This window comes from Blennius ocellaris (genome assembly GCF_963422515.1).
Source record: "Blennius ocellaris genome assembly, chromosome: 12".
In the NCBI taxonomy this organism is placed as follows: Eukaryota; Metazoa; Chordata; class Actinopteri; order Blenniiformes; family Blenniidae; genus Blennius; species Blennius ocellaris.
Genome location: NC_137661.1, coordinates 21,233,087 through 21,254,677, shown reverse-complemented (window position 1 = coordinate 21,254,677; position 21,591 = coordinate 21,233,087). Strand labels below are relative to the sequence as shown.

At 39.6% G+C, this 21,591-nt stretch overlaps 1 protein-coding gene across 1 annotated transcript in view; it reads right to left on the bottom strand.

Moving 5' to 3' along the window:
- col24a1 (collagen type XXIV alpha 1 chain) overlaps positions 1 to 18,835 on the bottom strand; it is a 91,869-nt gene extending 73,034 nt beyond the window's left edge. Inside the window, exons 1-3 of the mRNA XM_080506136.1 lie at positions 18,384 to 18,835; positions 10,079 to 10,149; positions 3,058 to 4,424 (exon numbers count right to left, since the gene is read on the bottom strand). Coding sequence (XP_080362262.1) covers positions 3,058 to 4,424; positions 10,079 to 10,149; positions 18,384 to 18,436 — 1,491 coding nt within the window. The 5' untranslated portion in view covers positions 18,437 to 18,835. The remainder of the gene's footprint in view (positions 1 to 3,057; positions 4,425 to 10,078; positions 10,150 to 18,383) is intronic.
- Positions 18,836 to 21,591: the final 2,756 nt, after the last annotated feature.

Genomic DNA, 21,591 nt, shown 5'->3' with positions numbered 1-21,591 from the left:
CGTTGCAAGAATGAACAATTAAACTTTTCAGGAAACTGGAGTATCCAGATAAAACTTTAGTGCACGAAGAGGATATTAGGACACATGATAAATTCCAAAAACAGACACTAATAGTTGGATCTGTGTTTTTATTATATCATATCACACGAGGAGAGAGGTGGACTAAAGTCTACACTATTGAGTTACAATTTCCATTATCAAAATACCATTAAGATCCCCATCCCCACCAAGAAACACTTTGATATTTGCTGAAGAATATGCTGGGATGCTCTGGAGCATCTCTATCCCCTGACAGCGTAGTATACAGGCACAGGGGGGGGGACATGAATAAAGAAACATCTGTTTGTTCCTCTGGACTCCCACACAGACACATGGAAACTGTGAGCACACCACCGCCTTCGCCACAACAGCAGGGCCGAAACACGCCAAAGCAGTCATGCAGAAGAATGATAATATTCACATGTTTCATGTTCAAAAGACAGAGGTCAAATCTTCAAATCCCAGGGAAGAATGAGTCATTTTTACCCTGTGTCATATTAACTTATCAAATAATCAAATCACCCCATGCACTGTTACCCGATTCTAGTCAAACTGCATTATGTGTGAAGCAATAGAGACAATAATTGCAGATCAAGGAGCTGATCAATATTTGGAGGTATGATTGTCTGATACCCAATATTCAGTTCTCCTTCTCAATAGTTTAGAGTTTCAATTCCATAATTTATTGTGTGATGAATGATAAATGCTTAATAAACACTTAAATATCACATTCTTACCGCTTTCGCATCTCAAAGTGCTTTACACTTTCAGTCGCATCCACACACACATGCACACACCAATGTTGATGGCTGCTATGCAAGGCACTTGACCTCCATAGGGTGCAATTTGTAGTTCAGTGTCTTGAGAATGGGTGCTTTGACACATGTGCAGAGGAAGATCGGAGATTGAACCTCCAACATTTAGAAAAAGATCTTGTCAACCAGCTGTATAAGAATTGGCCCATAACTACCAGTACAATAACAAGTAAAGCCATAGGTCACTGTTACCAATATGATACTGATTCTTTGACCAAGTGAGGAAAATCCTAAGATTATGTATTTCCAGAAAATAGTTAAATTCATTTTCTTTTACTTTAGTGCTTTTAAAAACCCACCAAAGCACCTACACTCTGTCAATCTTGCTGAAAGAGTGAATGGGCCAAGAAATACAGTACATATTTAAACATTAAAGTGAATTGTATGGAAAGCATAAAAATACTTTTATTTTATTATTTGTGATACCACAAACACAAAGATGTCAGTGAAGGACTGTGAGGAACATTTTGTATTTTGAATAAGTATTTGAAGATAATCCAATAGACACATGTGTTTGCTAAGAATTTCCCCAGGGATTAATAAAGTGATTCTGAGGTTTTAAAGATATAAGTTAATTATGAGATGATGATGATGATGATGACGCCAGGCAAACCCTCCCATTATCGAAAGTGAACAAAAAACATTTTACCGTTTCCTTTTCTGACCTTATACTAACCTCAAGGTGCCTTTTGGGAGAATATATGAATACATTTTTATATTTCATACTTTACTGTAGAGAGGAGTTTATTACAGTCTCATAGAATTAACAATAATGATAATAATAATAATGATAATAATAATAATAATAATAATAATAATAATAATAATAATAATAATAATAATAATAATAATAATATTAAACCATAAAGCTCTGGTATCGGAATCATATGAGTATCGGTACATATCCAAATTCAGGTATCGGGATCAGATCGTAAGTGAAAAAACGTGGTTCGGTGCATCCCTAATTTCAGTATTAATGTGGAAGGTTTCCTATGTTGTGAGCACAATGTAGGTCAGTCTAATACCAGATTGACTATTAAGTTAAACCTGTTAGCTGAACGAAAATACTCTGTGTTCCACACGTTATATCGTTCTTCAGACAAAAGGATTTATGAACTTGGGAGAAGAAAAGGGCAAAAAGGCAAGATAGCATTTATTGAGGCTGCTAATGCATCATGGATCCCATGAATACAAGTTAATAACTTCAACTTGGACAATGTTGATGTTGCTGTCAGGAATGCTGAGTTAGATGTTGAAAAATTAGATGTCCCCCTCTGTGTTTTATTGAGAAGTCACGGAGCACAGTTTTAAAGTTCAGCTAGAGTCAGTCCTGTTTTCTGAAACACTTTCTCTATTGTGCTGGGTCAAGTCACATTTGTTTAAACGAACGTAAAATATAAATTGTGATGATAGAACAATTTCTGACAAGGAGAAACTTTGAAATGGACCAATTTGACCCCAGATTTGAATCATGGAAGCAGCTAACTGGTCAAATTAGTTAATACATACAGATGGTTCAAAATGGCATTCTAAATTAACAGACACAGTTGTTCTTTTTTGCCAAACTGTGATGTATTTAAACAGACTGCAGTGTGGCAGGCTTTGGGATGAGAACATTAAAAAAGCAATAACTCAATGCAGGCGTAACCGTGTCCCTATAACAGTCCTGCAGATACTTGAAAACTGAATAAGCACCATGGAAACTAGAAGAGGAGTCCAGACATCTTACATCATTATATCGACTCTTCAGTTTAAACACATCAGAGGGAGAAAAAAAGAACCTGACATATCTCACTCATGGAAACATAAGCAATACTTGTAAACTGTAAAAGTATGTTCAGAGTGAAAGCTCTCATCTTCAGATCGAAAGAAAAGGCCAGGGTATATCCCCAAACCGGAGAAGAGCTTTCCACTCTCCCATATGTGGCTGGCAGCTATTCAATGAGAGAATGACGTGTTGTTTTAACAACTTGCAGATAAAGAACAGTGCTTGGACATGTCGCCACCTTTAAAGCACTAACGCACACCAACTGCCAAAACATTTTTTCATAGAACCTGAGCATATGTGTGAAAGCCAAATTTGACAAAACATCCACAGCATAGCGACTATAAACTAGGTCTGATTACCAATGCACTGACTTGCATCTCTACACGATAAAGCCCTTCAGGGCTCCACTTGTTATTCATGCATTCAGTGACTTACCGGAGGACCCGGCTCTCCTTTGGGGCCACGGAAACCATCGTCGTAGTCGTAGAAGAAGTCTGGATCCTCATATCCATAATCGTATCCTCCGATGTCTACATTCTCATAGCTGCCTTCTAAATCATGCTCTTCTGAAGTGTCAACCTGATTCTCCCTGTACAAAGTGGTGCCGTTGGCTCTCACTCGAGTCTCCGGGACGTGAGGGCCCGAGCGAGAGTCCGTGAAGCTGGTATTGGAGTTGTTCCTGAGTCCTTCCTTCACTCGGCTTTGCCTGACTGGGGAAATCAGGCCTGGGGTGACATCAGGTGTCTGCTGACTCCCAGAGCTGCTCTCTTTCTCGGTACTGTTCTCAGAGTGGTCAGTGTCCCCCTGGGGCCGCCTGTCTTTTGTCAACATATCATTGCTAGTGGTGATGGGTGGGCTATTAGCAAGATCCAGAACTGACTGCGTACTCGGGGTACTTAGGGTCGAGAGTTCAGGTCGAAGTGAGGATGCGGCAAGGTGGGTTAGGGGATCCAATGTGGAAATATAGTCCTGGTCCCCCAGATGAGGTTGCATTGGCGGGCTCAGTGTTGAATATTGTGTTTCAATACTACCTTGAGAAAAGGCTCTCGTGGATTTAACAGGTGTGTGATGGGTAGCTGCTACTCCGGGTGGGGACATTGTCGAATGGCTAGAAGGGGGGTCGTTGGCCTCAATATCCAAACCAGAGCGTGGTGAAGGCAATCGTTCAGTGTCGGCCAGCCGGCACTGTTTTTTAAGATAGCTGCAGTAGTGTGTAGCAGCATGGGCCGAAGGATAGATATCTAGTTGGCAGACTCGGCCAATGAAAGGCGCCGACTTGGAGTTCATCCTCCCAAGAGAGAAAAGGCCCCCAGATTCCCCCAGTGTTTGAGATCTCCCCAGCGTCTGCTCCCGCTGATGCACGGCTCCGCAGTCCGCAAAGAAAGACACTGAACGTGCGCGAACGGATACGGCAAAAGGGTGTTGGTGCCCATCCTGCCAATTGTAATTGAAGTAGATAGAAGCTTTCTCGGCAGTATACACCACCACGCGACGTGGTAGCAGCTGAATGCCAAAACGCAGCCTGTCCCTGCCATCTTTAACGGTGAAAAGAAAAGCATTGTTTGCTCGCCAGGAGCTTAGGCTGACCACAACGGAAAACTCCTCGCCGAAGTCGGGTGGGAACAAACTGCTCGCTGGAGCCTCATAGAGGGAGTTTGAGTCGAGCAGCACCCCATGTCCAGAAACAGCATCCACAGGCGGGGGAACATCGGTGTGAGCGGTAGGAGGTGAGCCGGTCCTCTCGTGAGGATTGTGTGCGCTGCTTTGAGCTGTAAGCCCCAGTCGATGAAGAATATCCACTCCTGAAGGACAAGAGGACACATGCATGAGGTTAATATTAAAACACCAGATCACAAAGCAGGTAAGCAATGTTTTTCTCACAAGTGAAATTTACAATGGCCTTTTTTTTTAAAGGTTTCCTTTATGAGAACTATCAAATGATCAAGCTTGTGCTGCACAGCAACAGAAATGCTCTCAAAAAGACAGACATTTTGTTAATGTCATACAGTTTATGCACCTTCTAGCACAGAAAAATCAAGTTTTGTTGTGAAGAGAAGGACTGTTTTAAAGCAATGTTTCTAAAGTGTATAAGCATTAGTCTTATGCGTTTCACTTAGAAAAGAAATGTGCAAATCGGGAGACTTATTCAGAGTAAATTTATGAATGTTTAAATGAGGATTTTGCAAGTTTTAGTCACTGATTACACAAGAACTAGTTGGAAACAATATATTGGATTGATGGTATCACCCTGGAGTGGCAGCAACAACAATGAAGCTCAACAGTGTGGGAAATGGTGGGGAAAAAAACACAGCACAATTCCAGAGATGGTCAAATTTGAGGTAAAACATGGAAAATGTGTTATATCAGAATTGTCAAGCAAAAGTTGTGGTGAGCAAAATGAGGGAAAGTCTCTCGCCACAATAACAGCATAATCTCTGCTAAAGACTAAGCCAGTTTGCACAACCTCTTCAGTTGTGCCAAAAACAGGTGCAATAATAAACATCACAAATGTTTTCAGATGCAATTTCATTGTGTTATGTGTATTAATTCCCTCGCATACACTCGTTCCAGTATTTTGAGCAATCTGGAACACGCATCCAATGTTCAATATTGTCAGGTTTAGGCTACAGACATTTATTAAATCTGCAAGAAAGAAGAAGACAACACGAATGAGCTTTGGTTACTCGCGAGGAGAATGGCCTAGGAGCGTGTTCAGATTACACCTCCTACCCACTCTGAGCTTCAGACCATTTCTCCTGCGGTTTTATTTCATTAAACAAAGGGGAGGGTTTACAGGATACACATCATAGTAACAAAACATTCTGTGAGTTTTAACAGTTTATCAACTATGAATACAATCAAAGGACATCCCGCGCATGGGACGTCGAGATGGCAGCTGTGTGGAAGACGTGGCTCATCTTGTTTATCAGCCTCGGTCAGGTTGACCTGCTCAGAACATGTGATTAGTGAGCAGCGCCTGAGAGGCGCTGCTAAGAGAGAATACACAGAAATAAGATAGAACTTGAATATGAATATAATTAAGCACGAATATGGCAACTACATATAAAATTGCTCTGACAAATATGAACTCATGAAGTCAAACACACTTTGTCAGACACAAACCGCAGCGCAACCCACATCCGTTACCTGTGAAATATTATATATGCTCATGAATCTGAAAGCATAAACTTCTCACATCTGGGAATATTCACATTTGTGCCCATTTTTATATGTGCAACTCTTTAGTGGAGCAGGCCCATAGATAAAAAAAAAAAGTATCTTAGTTGAAAAAGTAACCTGCTGTACATTTAATTGGCTCTGAACTGTATTGCAGTGTTTCTGTGACACACCAGCTGAGCCGTCAATTTAATGGCCGATTCACTCGTTAAGTTCAGTTGAAGTTGAATCAGTTGGCTCTGATACAAATAGAGGATCACTGAGGTTATTTTGGTGTATTTCCGTTCATGTGTTTTCGACAAATCTTTAGTCGTTATTAAAGTCCACTTTTTTCACTCCTATGAGTGTGAAACATATTCCGGCAGTCATGCAGAACTGAACATAACAGATGTTCTTCAAAAACCATGATTTATGAACTGAAGTGGGAGGAAGCAGCAGAAAAACATGCAGACAGACTCATAAAGTGGAGCTAAAGTTTAATCCAGGCTTTGAATACCAAACAGCTACAGTGGACACATCCTTACCTCAATGTTACATAATGGACAAGTAAAACACTGGAAGCCGGAGGAATGAGCTGTCTCAGTATCATTGACATACTCCTCCTTCAGTAAACAAGAGTTTAGTGTAATAGTAACCACAAAGATAAAAGCTTTGGTTGTAGTAATTCGATAATTCATAACTGAAACTGCTGCACTTGGATACACTCAAGAAACGCAATATATAAAAATAAATTCTGGTTTACAATTTTCAGTCGGAATTCTTTCTGACTACTTGTGTACATAGAATCAAACGTATTGTTGTCAAAACACCTATTCTTGTCCTGTTGGCAATGTCTATGGCCTGAGCAGCAGCTGTGTTGAGTATTTCCATTTCATTAAACAAGACATTAATCACATCTTCATTCAAGAAGTGACACTTCATCAACCTTTCACTGCTGCAAGTATGTTTATTTATCCAAGACTTTTTTTTCCCCATGTGGATGTGTAAAATAAAATAAATCAGATTTACAGGCCTGCATGCACAAAGAAGTAAGGGAATTAGTGAGAAATCGAGATGTGTTAATGTTTTTTGTTTTATTCAATTAAAGCCACTACTTTAATCTTAAACTTGATTTTGCATTTGAATAATCTGAAAACTGAAGAACCCACAAAAAAACATTAGCTGACGAGAATATTGATAAAACTACCATACTTTGACCATGATGTCCATTCAATATGAAACACATGCACACCTGCACACGTGCAGACCCACTCCCACACACTCCTCCCATTTACATCGTCCTCCAAATTGCTGCAGTCTTTGGCCGGCAGCATACACACATATGGCAACAAATCCACTCAACGTTGTATCCATTTTTATCCTCTTTCACACACACACACACACACACACACAAAACTGCATTGCACTTGACATTTACAGTTTTAGCATGTCAAGTATTGTCATTGCCGTTCATATTATTACATAACTTATATTGTTGTTTTCACTTTTCCCTTCAAGTCTTGACTGAAGACTGAAACATGACATATGTGACACATTGCCCTCTTGGCTAAATGTTTGTCTTTTGATCTTTACAAAAAGCCAAAGCCACACAGAATATCCTTGGTCTCTGAGTAATGTTTGAGTGATTTTGTCCAACTGAGCCCATTTCATCAGCAGAGCCTACATAAATTCTGTTTTTAAAAAAAATTACCTGCAGCCAGACAAAAAAAAAAAAGGGGCCCTTACAGGACCGCTGCTCGCATGAATCTCTGGTGGCAGATTGATTCAAAAAGCCTGTGTGGACTGATTTCCTGTATCCCAGTATAGTCTGATCCTCATCTGGGCTGCAGCTGCCTTTCTCTTACTCACATCCTGGGGACGCTGTTCTGTTGCCATTACAGACGACCTTTTTCAAACAAGAGCATGTCACATCATTTGTCTCCTTTTCTAACTGTAACACATGTTTCGTGAATTAATATGATCGGTCAAAGAGGAAGATTTCAGTTCTTCGATTCTTCACTATTTGTCAGTGATGACAACATTTTGCAGGACTTGTGCTGATTCAAAATACAAAATCACATGAACACGTACAACGCATCTGCCTGAAACAGATAAATATGTTCCCCCTTTGATCAATGCTGGCTCCCTGGAGGAGCAGCCGACCCAACAACTGCGGATAATATGCCACATGTACAAAAGATGGCCACGACTGATAGACAAAAATGTCAAAATCAATTCTCGGAGATATCTATCTATATACTATGAGCAAACTACTGCCTCATATGTGGTGTGGCATCATAGGTTTCTCTAAGTTTGTATTGACTTCAATGTACATCTAATATATCTCATTTGTAATGTGCTTCCTGACACATAAAAGTGATTAATGGATTAATTCTTTATTCCTTTTTTGGACAATTGATTGCATTTCATGATTTGTGCAGTGTATCTAAAGTAAAGTCTGTAAAGACATGACAATTAAAAACAATACAAAATTGTTCCAGTAAACTTTGAGAAAGGGGCTGCAGTTTTGCTTTGCCCCTTAGCATTTGATTAAGCATGACATCCTCCCTGTCAGTTCTGATGCACCGATGCGTTTAACTTGAAAATATGAAAGAATAATAAGAAAAGTATGCTTTGGCACATCAATCTAATTCCAGTGTCCCCTTTCAACTGTACAAGATGCATATCGGGGGTCACATTTAGAAAAAAAAATTTTTAGGAAGACATTGCAGATATTGAATAGTATTCACTTGTATGTGGAAAGGTCTTTAAATTGTGCGCAGTAGGTTATTAATTTATTCCAAATCAGGTGATTTTTCAGCAAAATATTGTTAATCAAGTGCCATTTTCAATAGATTTAATTTTATTTTAAATGGCATATAAAGTCTTTATTTCTTTTATTTCCAGTTTTTGAATCTTAACATTTTCTTTATTCCCACTGGGAATTGGATTTTCAATGATCGATCAATCAAATCAATGTGTAATAAACTAATTTAAATGAGAACTGTGTATTGTTCTGAATCACGTTTCACAGGTTGTTGTTGTTTTTTTGTTTTTTTTTACTTTACAAACCTTCCTCGCTCATCCTCATAGAGAAACATCAAGCTGCAGCTGATCTGAGCACGCTCTGAGATGTCCTTGACATTCTTTGCCTGCGGTAACATCAACCCAGATTCCAATTAACCTGTCTCATATGTTAAGACAAGCTGCTCCAGCACTCTGTGTGCATTCCTCCTCCCCTCATTGTGATGGATTTATTCTGTACGGTGAGCTCACCATCTAGAGATACACGAGGAGATGACAATGCACGATGCGAGAGAAGAAGAGACCCCCTACGGCAGTTTACTGTCTCCTTGCAGGGGGGCACTGTTCAATACTGCTTTAATGGTGTCTGAGTACATAATGTGGCATTTCTAGGAAAGATCAATGCACAAAATTTAAATCCGTTGAGGTTATTTTTTTCCCCCTTAATCCCTTTTAACAGCAGATCTTTCAATGAAAGCAATTATGTATTAAGTATATTTACATTGTGATGATGATTATCAAATTGCTATGATGAAGCTAGCACGTCCAGCAAATAAAATATGTGAGACCATGTCCTTGCTTCTGCTCTTCTCACCTTGTTTCCTCTCATTCATGTGGCTTTCTTAAGGATAAAGATGTTTATCACATTATCAACAGCATCTGTCCTGCTGAATAACAGCTGGTAAAACATACTCAGCCATATGTGACATTTTTCTCTTTCTATTTTTCTGGCTGATTGGTGTACCTTAACGTATTGCTCTTTTAACCATGGGTCTTGTATTATGTCTGCAGCTGACATGTTTACAGTCCTCTCCAATGGACCAGAATGAGACAGGTAAAAAGAGAGCCAACAAAGGTTCAGAGGCTGTTTATGCATGTAAAGAGGGCAAGAACAGACATGCTGGGAGAAACGGTAAAAATGACAAACTGCAAGGAAGGGGAGCTCCAGTTTGCAGTCAAGTCACTAATTCTCTTTATATGCACAGATATTTACTTTTATCTTAACTGTATGGATCTCACCCTGCAAAATGTTTTTGGTTTTTCTCAAACCTGATCTGAAGAAGAGGTTCATCAATCAGTTTTAACTCAAGTTTTGTGTCAACGCCAATACAACATTCCTATATATCTTTGTACCTTATCATCTATAATTAATAGCTGTATAGCCGAGTACCTGAAGCTCACTTAAATGTTTTTGTGTTTCGAGAGGCTCTCCCACCAAATGATTAAGGCAAAGCGAAACATTCAGTAAGTAATGCATTAGAATTTGGCTATTCACCTTGAGTTAAGTAGTCTTCTTCTCCATTGAGCACTGCTGAGCATACTGACAGGAGCAGGAGAAAGTTCCACCTGAAGAGGCAAACAAAGGAAAAATCAGGGCAATTAGAAAGGTTTGACAGTGAGACTGTTAAATAAATACATGCAAGACATGGAAGAGTGGAAGAATAATTGATTGCGTCGGGCAAAATTTATTTAGCTTTAAATGCTGTTGAATAACACATTTCAGGCCATCACAAAAGCTAATGCAGGTCTAAGGAACTTAACTCAACCCTGTGTATTGTATGCAAGAAAAAAAATACACACCAACATTTCTGGTGATATGGTTTATATAAGTGTTCCAGTCCAGGATCATAATGCAACATAATAACCAGGTGTTTTTAGTAAAAGTTTAAGTTTGTACAAAATAGTTGTGTTACATAAGGAGAGGAAATAACTGTAATGAGCAACACTAAAAATGGCAAGCATTGACACAGGGTGCACAATTTAAAATGGCATGTTCCCTGCCTACACAGTGATTGAACGCCGAGGAGTGTAATCACAGCGTACAGATGAGCAAATCTTCCAGCCAAATGCTAAATCACTTGTACAGAAAACCTCCAGTTGAGGTTCTGTCTCAGGTGAGTAATAGAGGAGACAAATGGAAAACATGACTAAAATCCAACAGGAAACTCAGTTGTTCACGATCAAACATGCATCCTACTTAGAAGGTTGTTTTTCTGAAAGCAGGAGTTCAAACAGACAACATTTTTTCTCACGAAGTCATCGAGATGGAGATTCAAGAAGTCAGAAGTGATTTGGCCATGATGGGACATACATGGGTGCACTAAACAACTAATAATTGTTTATGTCATTAGTTGGTATCTTGGTTATTAGGTTCTTCCCATTAGGTTCTACACACTACAACAACTGATGTAAAAATTAAATACTCCCACTACAGCTACTCAGAAACAATTCATTGAAAAGGAAACAGGTTCATTTTAGTGAAAAAGTATATTCAGGAATCTTCAATGTAGTACACATGTGCATATGGCTAAAATTACATAAATAATAGTGTCTTTGTTAGTTTGTGATCTTTTTAAGGTGTATCGTTTGTTGAGTCTGTACACAGCTAGGAATCCTAAATAAAGCATTCATCTTAATGCATTATACTTTATACTGTGTCTCTATGCAATCAATCTTAATGTAGAGATTAATTTTGCATGTGTTGTGAGGATCAATTAAAATTTGTCATTCTTAAGTTTATTCATTATTATTCATTATTATGACAATTTCCTGTCTGTGTTAGTCCGATATAGAACTGATGACCTCTCCAGCCTGTACCCTGACAATATAAAAGATGGAGGTTAAAGAAGTGGAAAGACACAGGAAGAAATGCAGAAGTTTCCAAATCTTGTCAAACTCCCAAACAATTACCAGTCTATGAATAAAATCATACATCTGTTGCCAATGAGCACTATCTGTGAAAAGACCATCTACTGTGTATTCTATTTCCTTCATGGGAAAAAGCGCATGTCATCATATAGAGGTGAAACAAGACAAAGTGGAAAACACCTTAGTAATGCAGTAATGATGAAATATCAAAGGTCTTTCATGACCACAAGAAATTGTTTGTTTTTGTTTTTTTTAGTTAAAAGGTTAACAACATTTGATTTGCATATTAACAACATGGTATTTTTAGGCACGCCTGGTTAGAATTACATAAAGTATTGTCATAAATGGGTATGAAAATACCATGAAGCACAGAAGAATCAATTAATTACTTTTTAAAGCATCCATAAAGCTTTTAACTTTAATTCACAACTATTAAAAAAGTGAGTCAGATTTTAAGAATGGCCATTTTCGTTAAACATCATCATCTGCAGCCCTAATGGCTAAAACCAGTAGTTAGGGCATTTAAAGGGGAAACCTGGAGCCCTTTAAAAGGCAACCTGACTTCTGTGTTTATGAAGGCATTTGACTTTGACATTTTTATGTCCTGAAATGTAGTGAAAAAGCCAAGCAGAGAGCATTTCTGTGTCATGTTTTATTGTTTCCAGACTATGATGGATTTTGTCTCAAAGGCAAAGTCAGTTAATAACAATTTAATGCAGTCCATGAAAGCGTGCCTCAACAAAGCTATGACCACAAAGAGGGAAAAGCCCCAGCTAAAGTTTACAGAAACAAGTGTTTCCCCTTGTCTTTAAGGATTTTTTTTTCCCAAGATGTAAAGGCATGGCTCATCATTCCCAAAGGTCTTGAAGTATAAAATGTGCCTTTAGAATCTGAAAGCCACAAACACTGTCCACACGAAAGTAGTGGTCAAGCTGCAAAAATAAGGTATTTGTTTGCAAAGCGCAAACATATTTTATGAGCACCTTTGAAGATGGTCATGAAGAAACAGACCAAAAAGAATAAAGCCTTTAGAAAAACTTTGAAAAAACATATTTCTCACAGTTGAATTTCTCACTCAAAACACTCTTAATGTCAAAGTGAGATTCAGTAGGTTCATGCATACCAGTGTTACTGCATGTTGCATAAATGTATGCAGCTGCACTGATTTGACCCTGACTGACCCTGCCTCTAGGTGGCACTGCCCGCCATACAGCTACAGAGGAAGGACATCCAGTTCTTTGCAGGATCAGAGAAAGGCCAAAGGCATTTTTCCACAGCTTATATGATTTTTTTTTTTTTTGCAGATGCAAATAACATTATTTATGTTCTATGCATTTGCAAATGAAAGGATATGTGGTGCTGAGAAGATAACATTAGATGTGTGATATTTCTGTTTCTTGTATTGTGCCCATGTGTCTTACAGTAAATGCCATTTAATGTAGATGAGTGCAGTGTGTTACACTTATCCAAACGCACGGTTGTTGTTTTTTTAATTGTGCTATATTTATCTTAGTCATGGAGTGATGGTAGGAAGTCAGTGACACAGTTTACTTTATTTGAAACAACTCCTAATTATTTACATATCTAGATGATGCTGTGGCCTCCTTGTTTTCAACTGCCATTGTCCATAATGTTGTCCTTCATCATATGATGCAAGATTGACTTTAATTGCCCATTCGCTTTGTGAAATGTTGAAATTAGAGACAATTCCATTCAATGAAAACAGTGCCAGATTAATGCAGATTGGACTGAGGGTGAATGTTTTTAGGAGAAACTTTTCCAAAAATGTTCTCGCTTTCAGGTGAAAACAAACTACGAACTACTTATACGTGTACTCTGCAGCATACTTCACAGTACTTCATCATCTACACAAAAACTTCAAAGCATACTCAGCATATTCAGGCCAAATCAATCATATCACCAGCCTTGTACAGGGCAGCAGCTGCTTCCACCACTTGAAGTAGTTCTAGTGACTTGTGTCATAATTTTTCAACACTCGCATGGTTTGGTGGCTGCAGCAGAGCACAGGAGACAGTAGTCCTGCTATTTTAATATGCAGCTGTGTGAGACTAAAAAAAAAAAAACCCGCTATCAATCAAAGGGCGCTGTCACACCTTGAACCCTCAGATGATGTTATGTGCAGGGTGATAGCTCCACGCAACATGATAGACGTCCCAATGTCTCACAAGCATCTTTCTCTGGCCTCTGAGCATCAGATTAACTGAACTGGAGGAGGGGATGAACTTCAAAAATGTTTTGTAGGCCTGTGTTTTTGACAGCCTATCTCAGACAGGCAGTCATATTTGTTTTCCCCGAGCAACAAGGCCCTGCAGACTGGAGGAAAAATATAATGAAAGGCAGAAGAGAGGAGGAAAATGAGGAATAAAATAATGGGTGAAACAGAAAAGAAAACAGCTGGGACTAAATTGAAACACCCTGAATGGTGTCTGTCACCTGTTCCCCATCGGGAAATTGGTGCGACATTCCTCAGCCGTGAAACGGGAAAAACTGATACAGGGAAATGAGTCAGGTGGAAGGGGGGGGGGGGGGGGGGGGGGGGGGATACTGTATGAATACAATCATTCATTTGTATAGAGGGAATAAAACTGATATAAGGCCAATAAGGAGCTGGTTCTCCTTAGAAGTTGGCAGCTTTTAAAAGTAGACCAAAGGGAAGACAAAAAAGAAACAAAACTAAATATAGCTTAACATTCCCAATTGGAGTGTGTGGGGCCATCTGATGCTGATTCAGACAACTTTTGCTTTTTTTTTTTTTTTTTTCTCAGTCTCTCTCTCTCGGTCTCCCTGTTGTGGGCTATTTAAAGCATCCCACAGGCTCGGACACCAAACAGACTCAGGTCACCGCCTCACCACATCTATGGTAAGAGGTGGGAATTTTCCAACACTTTGACCCAACCATTTCACAGATTCCTAAATAATACAACCGCTTTATTTTTCAACTAAACAAAACAAACCAAGTGAAAATAGTAAATCTATTGTCAGCATAAATTAATGTAGATTAACTTTTTTTTTCAACCATTTCTTTATTAGATCTTGAAGTAATTCAGTGCATAAGCGACAGTCCGCCAAGACATGTTTCTCAGTCCAAGCAGTTAATGGAAGAGACTGCTGAACACAAGACAAAGCTCCCCAAACAGGGCTGTGTTGACTAAGGGAAATACCACTATGTGGGGAGTGGGTGTCATGTCAAGACTATAAATAATCACAACTTAAAACTCCCCTCAGCAATGAATCACTCCCGCGCCAACAGATCTTGCCTTTCTCCCCTTAAAAATTAGCTTGGATCCCTAACAATGGTCCATTCAAGTGAGGAAAAGGCCGAGAGGCAAACGGAGAGGCAAAGTGCTCAATTAGACTGGGCAAATAGAAACTAACTCACTGGAGTTCGTTTACAGTCCTTACAAGGAAAGGGGAAACAATTTCCCCACATCCACCGCTGATGTCTGTCAGCTTGTTTTGTGAACGGTGGCATTCACAGTACGATGTTTACATGTCTAATTTCGCAGGCCTCTTACCGAATCCGTTAGTCGCAACAAAGCTGTTAATCTTCCTAAATAACAGGTAAAGTTCAACATCTTCTATAGTGTTACACAGAATGAACTGCTACCAGCAGGTTTGCTGTGGTGAACGTTTAAGGTAAAAAAATTTTTTTTAAAAAAAACTGCAAAAGTAACAGCTGCTCCTCTTTTCCTTGCTTTTGGCTAAAAAGGTTCTCTGATTTGTAAGGACATGTCGGACCTTCTAACCAAACCTGACGGGAGTCACCTTGACTGACCTGTCTCGCTTCAACCCTCCTGCACACTGACGTTTCGCATCAGCCAGCAGGAAATCAGGAAGCTGCATGCAGCGCTCCCACGTGGAGTCATTATTCAGAAACTTTTTTGGGGGTTTTTTTAATAGAGCTTGACCTTAAAACATTTGCTTAACCTCTAAGATTAAAGCCCCTTTGGCAAAAAAAAAAAATGACATGACGCTTGAAAGAAGTATTGAGGCTCATGAGACGTCAGAAAAATTCTGTGCATCGTACAAACATCGGATGTTAACTCACAACATTACACACAACACATGGATTTCATCATGCTGAAACCCAGAAAGTATCTCTCTCTCAATGAACAGATCATTTTTTGGGGGGGCTAATCAGATGTTTTGTTCCTGCATGGTTTGCTTCCAAAATCTCAACATAAAACGCTCTTGGGTGGGTAAAAACTAAACTCATCCACTGCCAATACCTGTTCCTGCTGGCCGTGTTTCCATTTTATTCAGATCATAATGACTTCATAGGGGAACTAAGTGAGGTTGTCTTCTCCTCTGCTAAATGGTCATCAGCAAAATTTGCATCCCAGCAACTTTCCAAGACTCATTTGCTTATTTATAATCTTTAATTTGGCAGGGCTCAAGACACTGAATGATTTGCAAACTACTCCAGGTCACTTGTGCAATAAAAAAATGTGAATCTAAGCATATTTTCTTTAACATTGGTATGTTCTGTCTGTCTGTGTTTTTTTTGTCTTGGACATTGTGCACATATTGGCAGCTCACTCGATTGGTGCTCAGGGGTCAAGAGGTCACTGCAGACCAGAGTAAAGATTGACTTAGTCCACAAGACGGCGAGCAGACAAAGGGCTGTGAGTAAACTTCCACAGGTCTTTATTGGTTTGCCCTTTTCCTGATGTGGAGGGACCTGCAGATGTTGGGAGGGATTAATACACTCACTCACAGAGACAGGCCAAAATCCCAACAGCCAGTGATGTAGGGGAGGTGAGTATCTTGCTGTAAAAGAACAAAAACAAAAGGAAAGTGGCACATTTTGACGTGATGGGCCTCTCAGCATTGAGCACCAATTATCAGTTACAACCTTCACCATAAGGTTTTTAGATTATACCGAGTAACCAAATGTCAAGTGGTTCTTTCTTGCGTTGGAATCTATTCAGCCACATTTTTAGATATTTAAGTCAAAGCATCTCAGCAGGGAGAAATTAAACCACTCGCATCGCAATAGATACCAATACAAGTTCATTATTATGGTTTTTCTAGGTTGATAAATCAAAAGGATGGGACTCCTGTAAACATGCAACCTACTACCAAGAGTTTGTTTTTTCTACAGAAGAGAGAAAACTTAGGTTTTACGCCATGTTAAAGTAATTATAATAATTAAATATGATAGTAATCTCCGGGGAGAGCTACATCATCTGTTCAGGCAAAGATGACATGACAAGAGAATCATCTCTTGTGTATTGATTAAATAGGATCATCTACTCATCAAGCATGTATTCTCACACGTGATAGCTGCTGATTCAGAAAACACACGTATGCACCTCTTCAGCGGGTTTACAAGAGCACAACAATCATTACACAAAACCCAATGATCTGCAGAATGCTGCAGTCGAACACTCAAATCCAATGTCATCTTGTGATATGATGGAAAATGCCAACAGTATTATGGACATGATTTGACAACAGACCCATTCCTGAACTTTCCAATCAAACCAGACAGATTCATCAGTACATTGTACAATATTCTAAAAAAATATATATGCAAGACATCCCACACAAAGTGTCCTCACACTAAGAAGCTTGCATTTTCAAGCCATTAGAAGAATTATCAGCCCATGTTCATGCTCTTAGTTCTGCAGCTATACAGTTCAAACATGGCCAGCAACGTCTACAACAGTGGGTGATTGTCTGGAGCTGAGGAGCCAGTTAACCACTGATGCATTCACTCTAACTCTGTCTGCAAAATCAAGGGAGGCCACGTTTATTCTCTGTCAACTCAGTTTTCCCATAAGGCTCTCATTTTCACTCTCAAGGATGTGGGGGGGGGGGGGGGGGGGGGGGGGATTTCTGAGAGTCTCAGGTTTGTTTTTCACTGAGCAAACACTATCAGCAGAAAACAACAGAATGCTTTGTGATCTCAGCTTTTTTTTTTCCGTGTGTGGATCTTATCTGGAAGGGATTCATAATAGAGTGCAGAAAACTTGGACTCACTTCTGACACAAGATAATAAATGATAATATTTCATGTTAAATACCCTCTGAAGACGTGCACATTTTTTGATGTTTGCAGAGCCAGCTGAATTTAGCAAGACAACAAAACCTGCAATGCTGGTGGTCAATAATGCACACTTCCATGAGGAATGTTTAGGTTTAATGGTGTTCAATAGATTTTTCTCATTCAGAGCCCGGATACTTCAGTTTGATACACTCACTGATATTCGGGCTGCACACAGTTGCTTGAATCAGATTATAATATAATGATGATGTATTACTTTCTGTAAGTGTCATAGCTTTCTAGACATCCTCATTCATAGCCTCTCTTTCTCTGTCTCTCTTCATGCTGCAATGTTTAGGTTCGTGAAAGATAAATAAAAACAAGGTGGTTCCATATTATACCCAAATTATAATGGGAGAAATCCCAAGCTACATGCTCACATGGTGAGTTCATAAGCAAGACATCAGTTGTCATGTATAAAACTGAATATGACAGGAATATTTTCAGCACTGCCAACGTCCAGATGCAAAAATTTCAGAGGAAATTACTTCTGGAAAGCAGTGTGAATTCCATTGCTGCAGAACTAAATCTGATTATAAACAAAATCAAAATGGATGCATCTTGAGAAGCAAACAATAAAAATAGAAAAACCTCAAAGTAGACCACTCGGGTCTTCCAATACTGCATAGTTTCTCTGAAGATTTGGTTCCCAAAAAGAAAAGAAAAGAAAAAAAAGGGGGGGGGGGTGACCTGTAGCTGCAAACTGGCGCCCCTGTCAGGAAAAGACGCTAAAAACTCTCAACAGAAACAGTTGAAGCCATTTCGAGTGAAACTCTGCTCCGGGAGCAGCTTCGCCACCGGCGCAAAGGCGCACAATTCCCTCCTGACATCTGCACACAGTATTGAACCAAATGTCCACTTACGTTGCTGCCGCGGAAACGTGTCCACTCCTTGTCCGTTGAGCTCCTAAATGCATTTGTATGCATTTGTCCAGGCAGCAGAGATCTGGGTGAAAACAGAATCACACTCACGGGGATACCTGCACATGGGCTAACCCTTTGGGAAGCGGCCAAGGGACGCGCGAAGTGGACGGAGGGCGAGAAGTAGTGCCACCTCAGAGCTTCCTCATCGCATTGCGGTTCAAAGAAGGGAATCTCTCCCACTGTCTCGAACCTGAGCCGCAGATCCTCTGCGCTCTGCGGCGCGCAGCGATCAGGCTATTTCTATCCAACGTGGAGACGCGCAACTGTTTGCACCGGGTTGGAGAGAAGAAGAAAGGACAAAAAAGTGCGGGTTGGAGAGTTCACAGCAGTGTCTGCTGTGAGGGATTCAGAGAATTATCAGCCTGCTTCTTCTTCCTCCTCTTAGTCTCCAACACAACCGTTCTGTGCGTCTTTACCTCCAGGCGGTGGTTTCTGCTATGTGCCTTGACTTGCACTGATGCAAGGGGACCCGTATTCACCCCATCACAACTCCTACCAGCTGGTGGTGTTGGATTTCACCACTTACTTAGTCGTGACATCACGGATAGGGGTTTTGGCCAGTGTTCTTCAATGCCTGTTGTCTATTTTGACTACTGGATTACTCTGCTGCTGGTGCGGTGCCAGACAGTACAGTATATTTAGCAATGTTGGGTGCATGTGGAAAGAGCAGCACAAAGTACACTTACACACAAGCGCACGCGCACATTGCTATCATGCCAGGAAATAATGGAAGAGATATGCTGTTTCCAGTTCAAGTTGTTAGCTGACATGCAAGTCTTCCAGGTGTTGCAGCTCAAGGCTCTGCTGTTTTGGCAACATTTGTCATCCAGAATGATGAAGCTCATATCGCTTGTTTATGACACTTCACTTTGGCAATAGAACAAGTCCATCAAGAGAGTGATTTAAATGCACTCCACCTCACAGTAGAACAGCTTTGCTGAAAGTTCTATCATTTTAACTGTTGAAAGTATGTTTAGACTAAAAATATTCACCCATCCATACCTTTTTTATATGTTTTATTAATTTTATACTTGTATTAAATTCAGCTCATAGTTGGAGCCCAGCTGGCTATAGGTAAGGGCAGGGTACAACATGCACCGGTTTCCACTATATTGCAGGGCAAATAAACACAGAGGGGCAGACAATCACACACACACACACACACACACACACACACACACACACACACACACACACACACACACACACACACACACACACACACACACACACACACACACACACACACAATCACACCTAAAAGATAAAGTGACCAGTTGCTCTCATGTGCAAAAGAAAACATATGCAGGCATACAGGAAGAACATGAAACTCTTCACAAAACATGGAATCAAATACATGAACTTCTTGTTAAGAGGTGAGAATAATCACCACTGTGTTTGCAATGGAGAAATGTATTGTCTAACATAGAAGTGTCGCTGACCATGTCCAAAAATTACACACACAAAAGCTTTACCTTCAGTGTGTTAATCAAAGCCTCTTCTTTTTCTAATTTGTCTAATGGGGCACTTTTATAGTGTTATCAGACACAACACAACACTGAATCCCAAACCAAGACAGCAAGGACACAGCAGTGAAAGCCAGCAAGCGACTTTAGTGGAGAAGAATATGCATCAAAACAATTTTGTGAGGGAGATTTCATGAAAAACATAAATGCTGAAGTCAGTAGAAATTACGCATCCTGAGCAGCAGCAAACCTTTGCCATCATTAGTCTGAAGATTATTAAACGCTATGGGAGACAAGAACTTCAAAGACTTTAACTTGTTAAAGTCTGTAAAGCCTAAATTTACTGAAAATGTAGACACTTTATAGTTCATGTATACTTCTTTTCACCAAAACGAAGGGAAAATTTGTAGGTGCATTAATCATCATTATGATGTCTATATATGTGTACAGTCCAGTCAAATATTGCATCTCCTGATTTAAGACGTGGGGTAAGAAGGGGAGAAGGAGTCATTGAAAGTATTTTTTTTTTAAATGTAGGGCAGTGCAAATATTTGTTTTCAATAAAACATACTATTTTAGATTTCAGTTTTGTGAGGAAAGAGATAGTAGGGAATGTTTTTTTTAATCTCACTTGTTTCTTGGGATAGCATTGAAGGCTTTGCATTTAAACTTCCATTGTATCTTTTGTAAATAAGGGATACAACATGCAGTACACAGGCCAATATCGACTTAGTTAAAATAGACACAATCATAAAAGATACTCCAAACCTTTTCAGGTGTGAATACATTACAATACATACAATACATTAATCTATTGCCATTAAAACCTTCCAGTATTTTACATGATATGGAACATACATCTGATATCTCATATACACAAACACCATTAATAGATAATCTGTGTCAATTCTCAGTACATCCCATTAGATTGGCTTCCACAATGTCAACTTTGCGTCTTTCTTTACACGTCCAGCCCATCATTTGGGCCTATAAAGAGCTCTCAACGTTGTGTATTTAAAAAAAAAGAAACCTTTCAAAATGTTACATTGTACCAAATGTCTGCAACAAATAACCCAAGCCAGACTGATAACACTGACTTTCACTGAATTCACTGCTTGAAATTGAGACCAAACTTTGCTTTTATTGTGTTGCAATAACGTCTCCATATTTTGAGCTATTGACACAAATGCTAAAACTGCTACAACTGTTTTCAATCTTTCTTACCCAAATAAAACCTGTTTTATTTGAGACTGAGTTTTATTCTGAGATTTAGAAATGTTAAAAGTGTTCTTTTTTTTCCGTTTAGATTAGAGCTTTAGTTTTTGCATCAATTCCAGATGCAGAGTTTTACTGAAATATATTTATCAGGGTGTATGCGCTCTAGTAGTATATATCATAAAACATTTATGTTGTTCTTTCCACCAACAAACAGGCACCCACTTCAACCATTCCCTATCCAGACTAAACCATTAAAATCGAACAGAAATGTCTCCGTCAAGCCTCTGTGGGTCCCCCCCACACCCCCAGAATCCTCCTCTCGAGGTCCACAATCTCGGCTTAGCCTGACTGGAGCGGCCCTCCATATGGTTTGCAGTTTAGGAGGGACACTACTAGGAGACGGAGCAGTTCCTGCCGCTACTCCCAGGTGGTGGTGCTCACGGTGTCTTTTAACCTGAAAACAA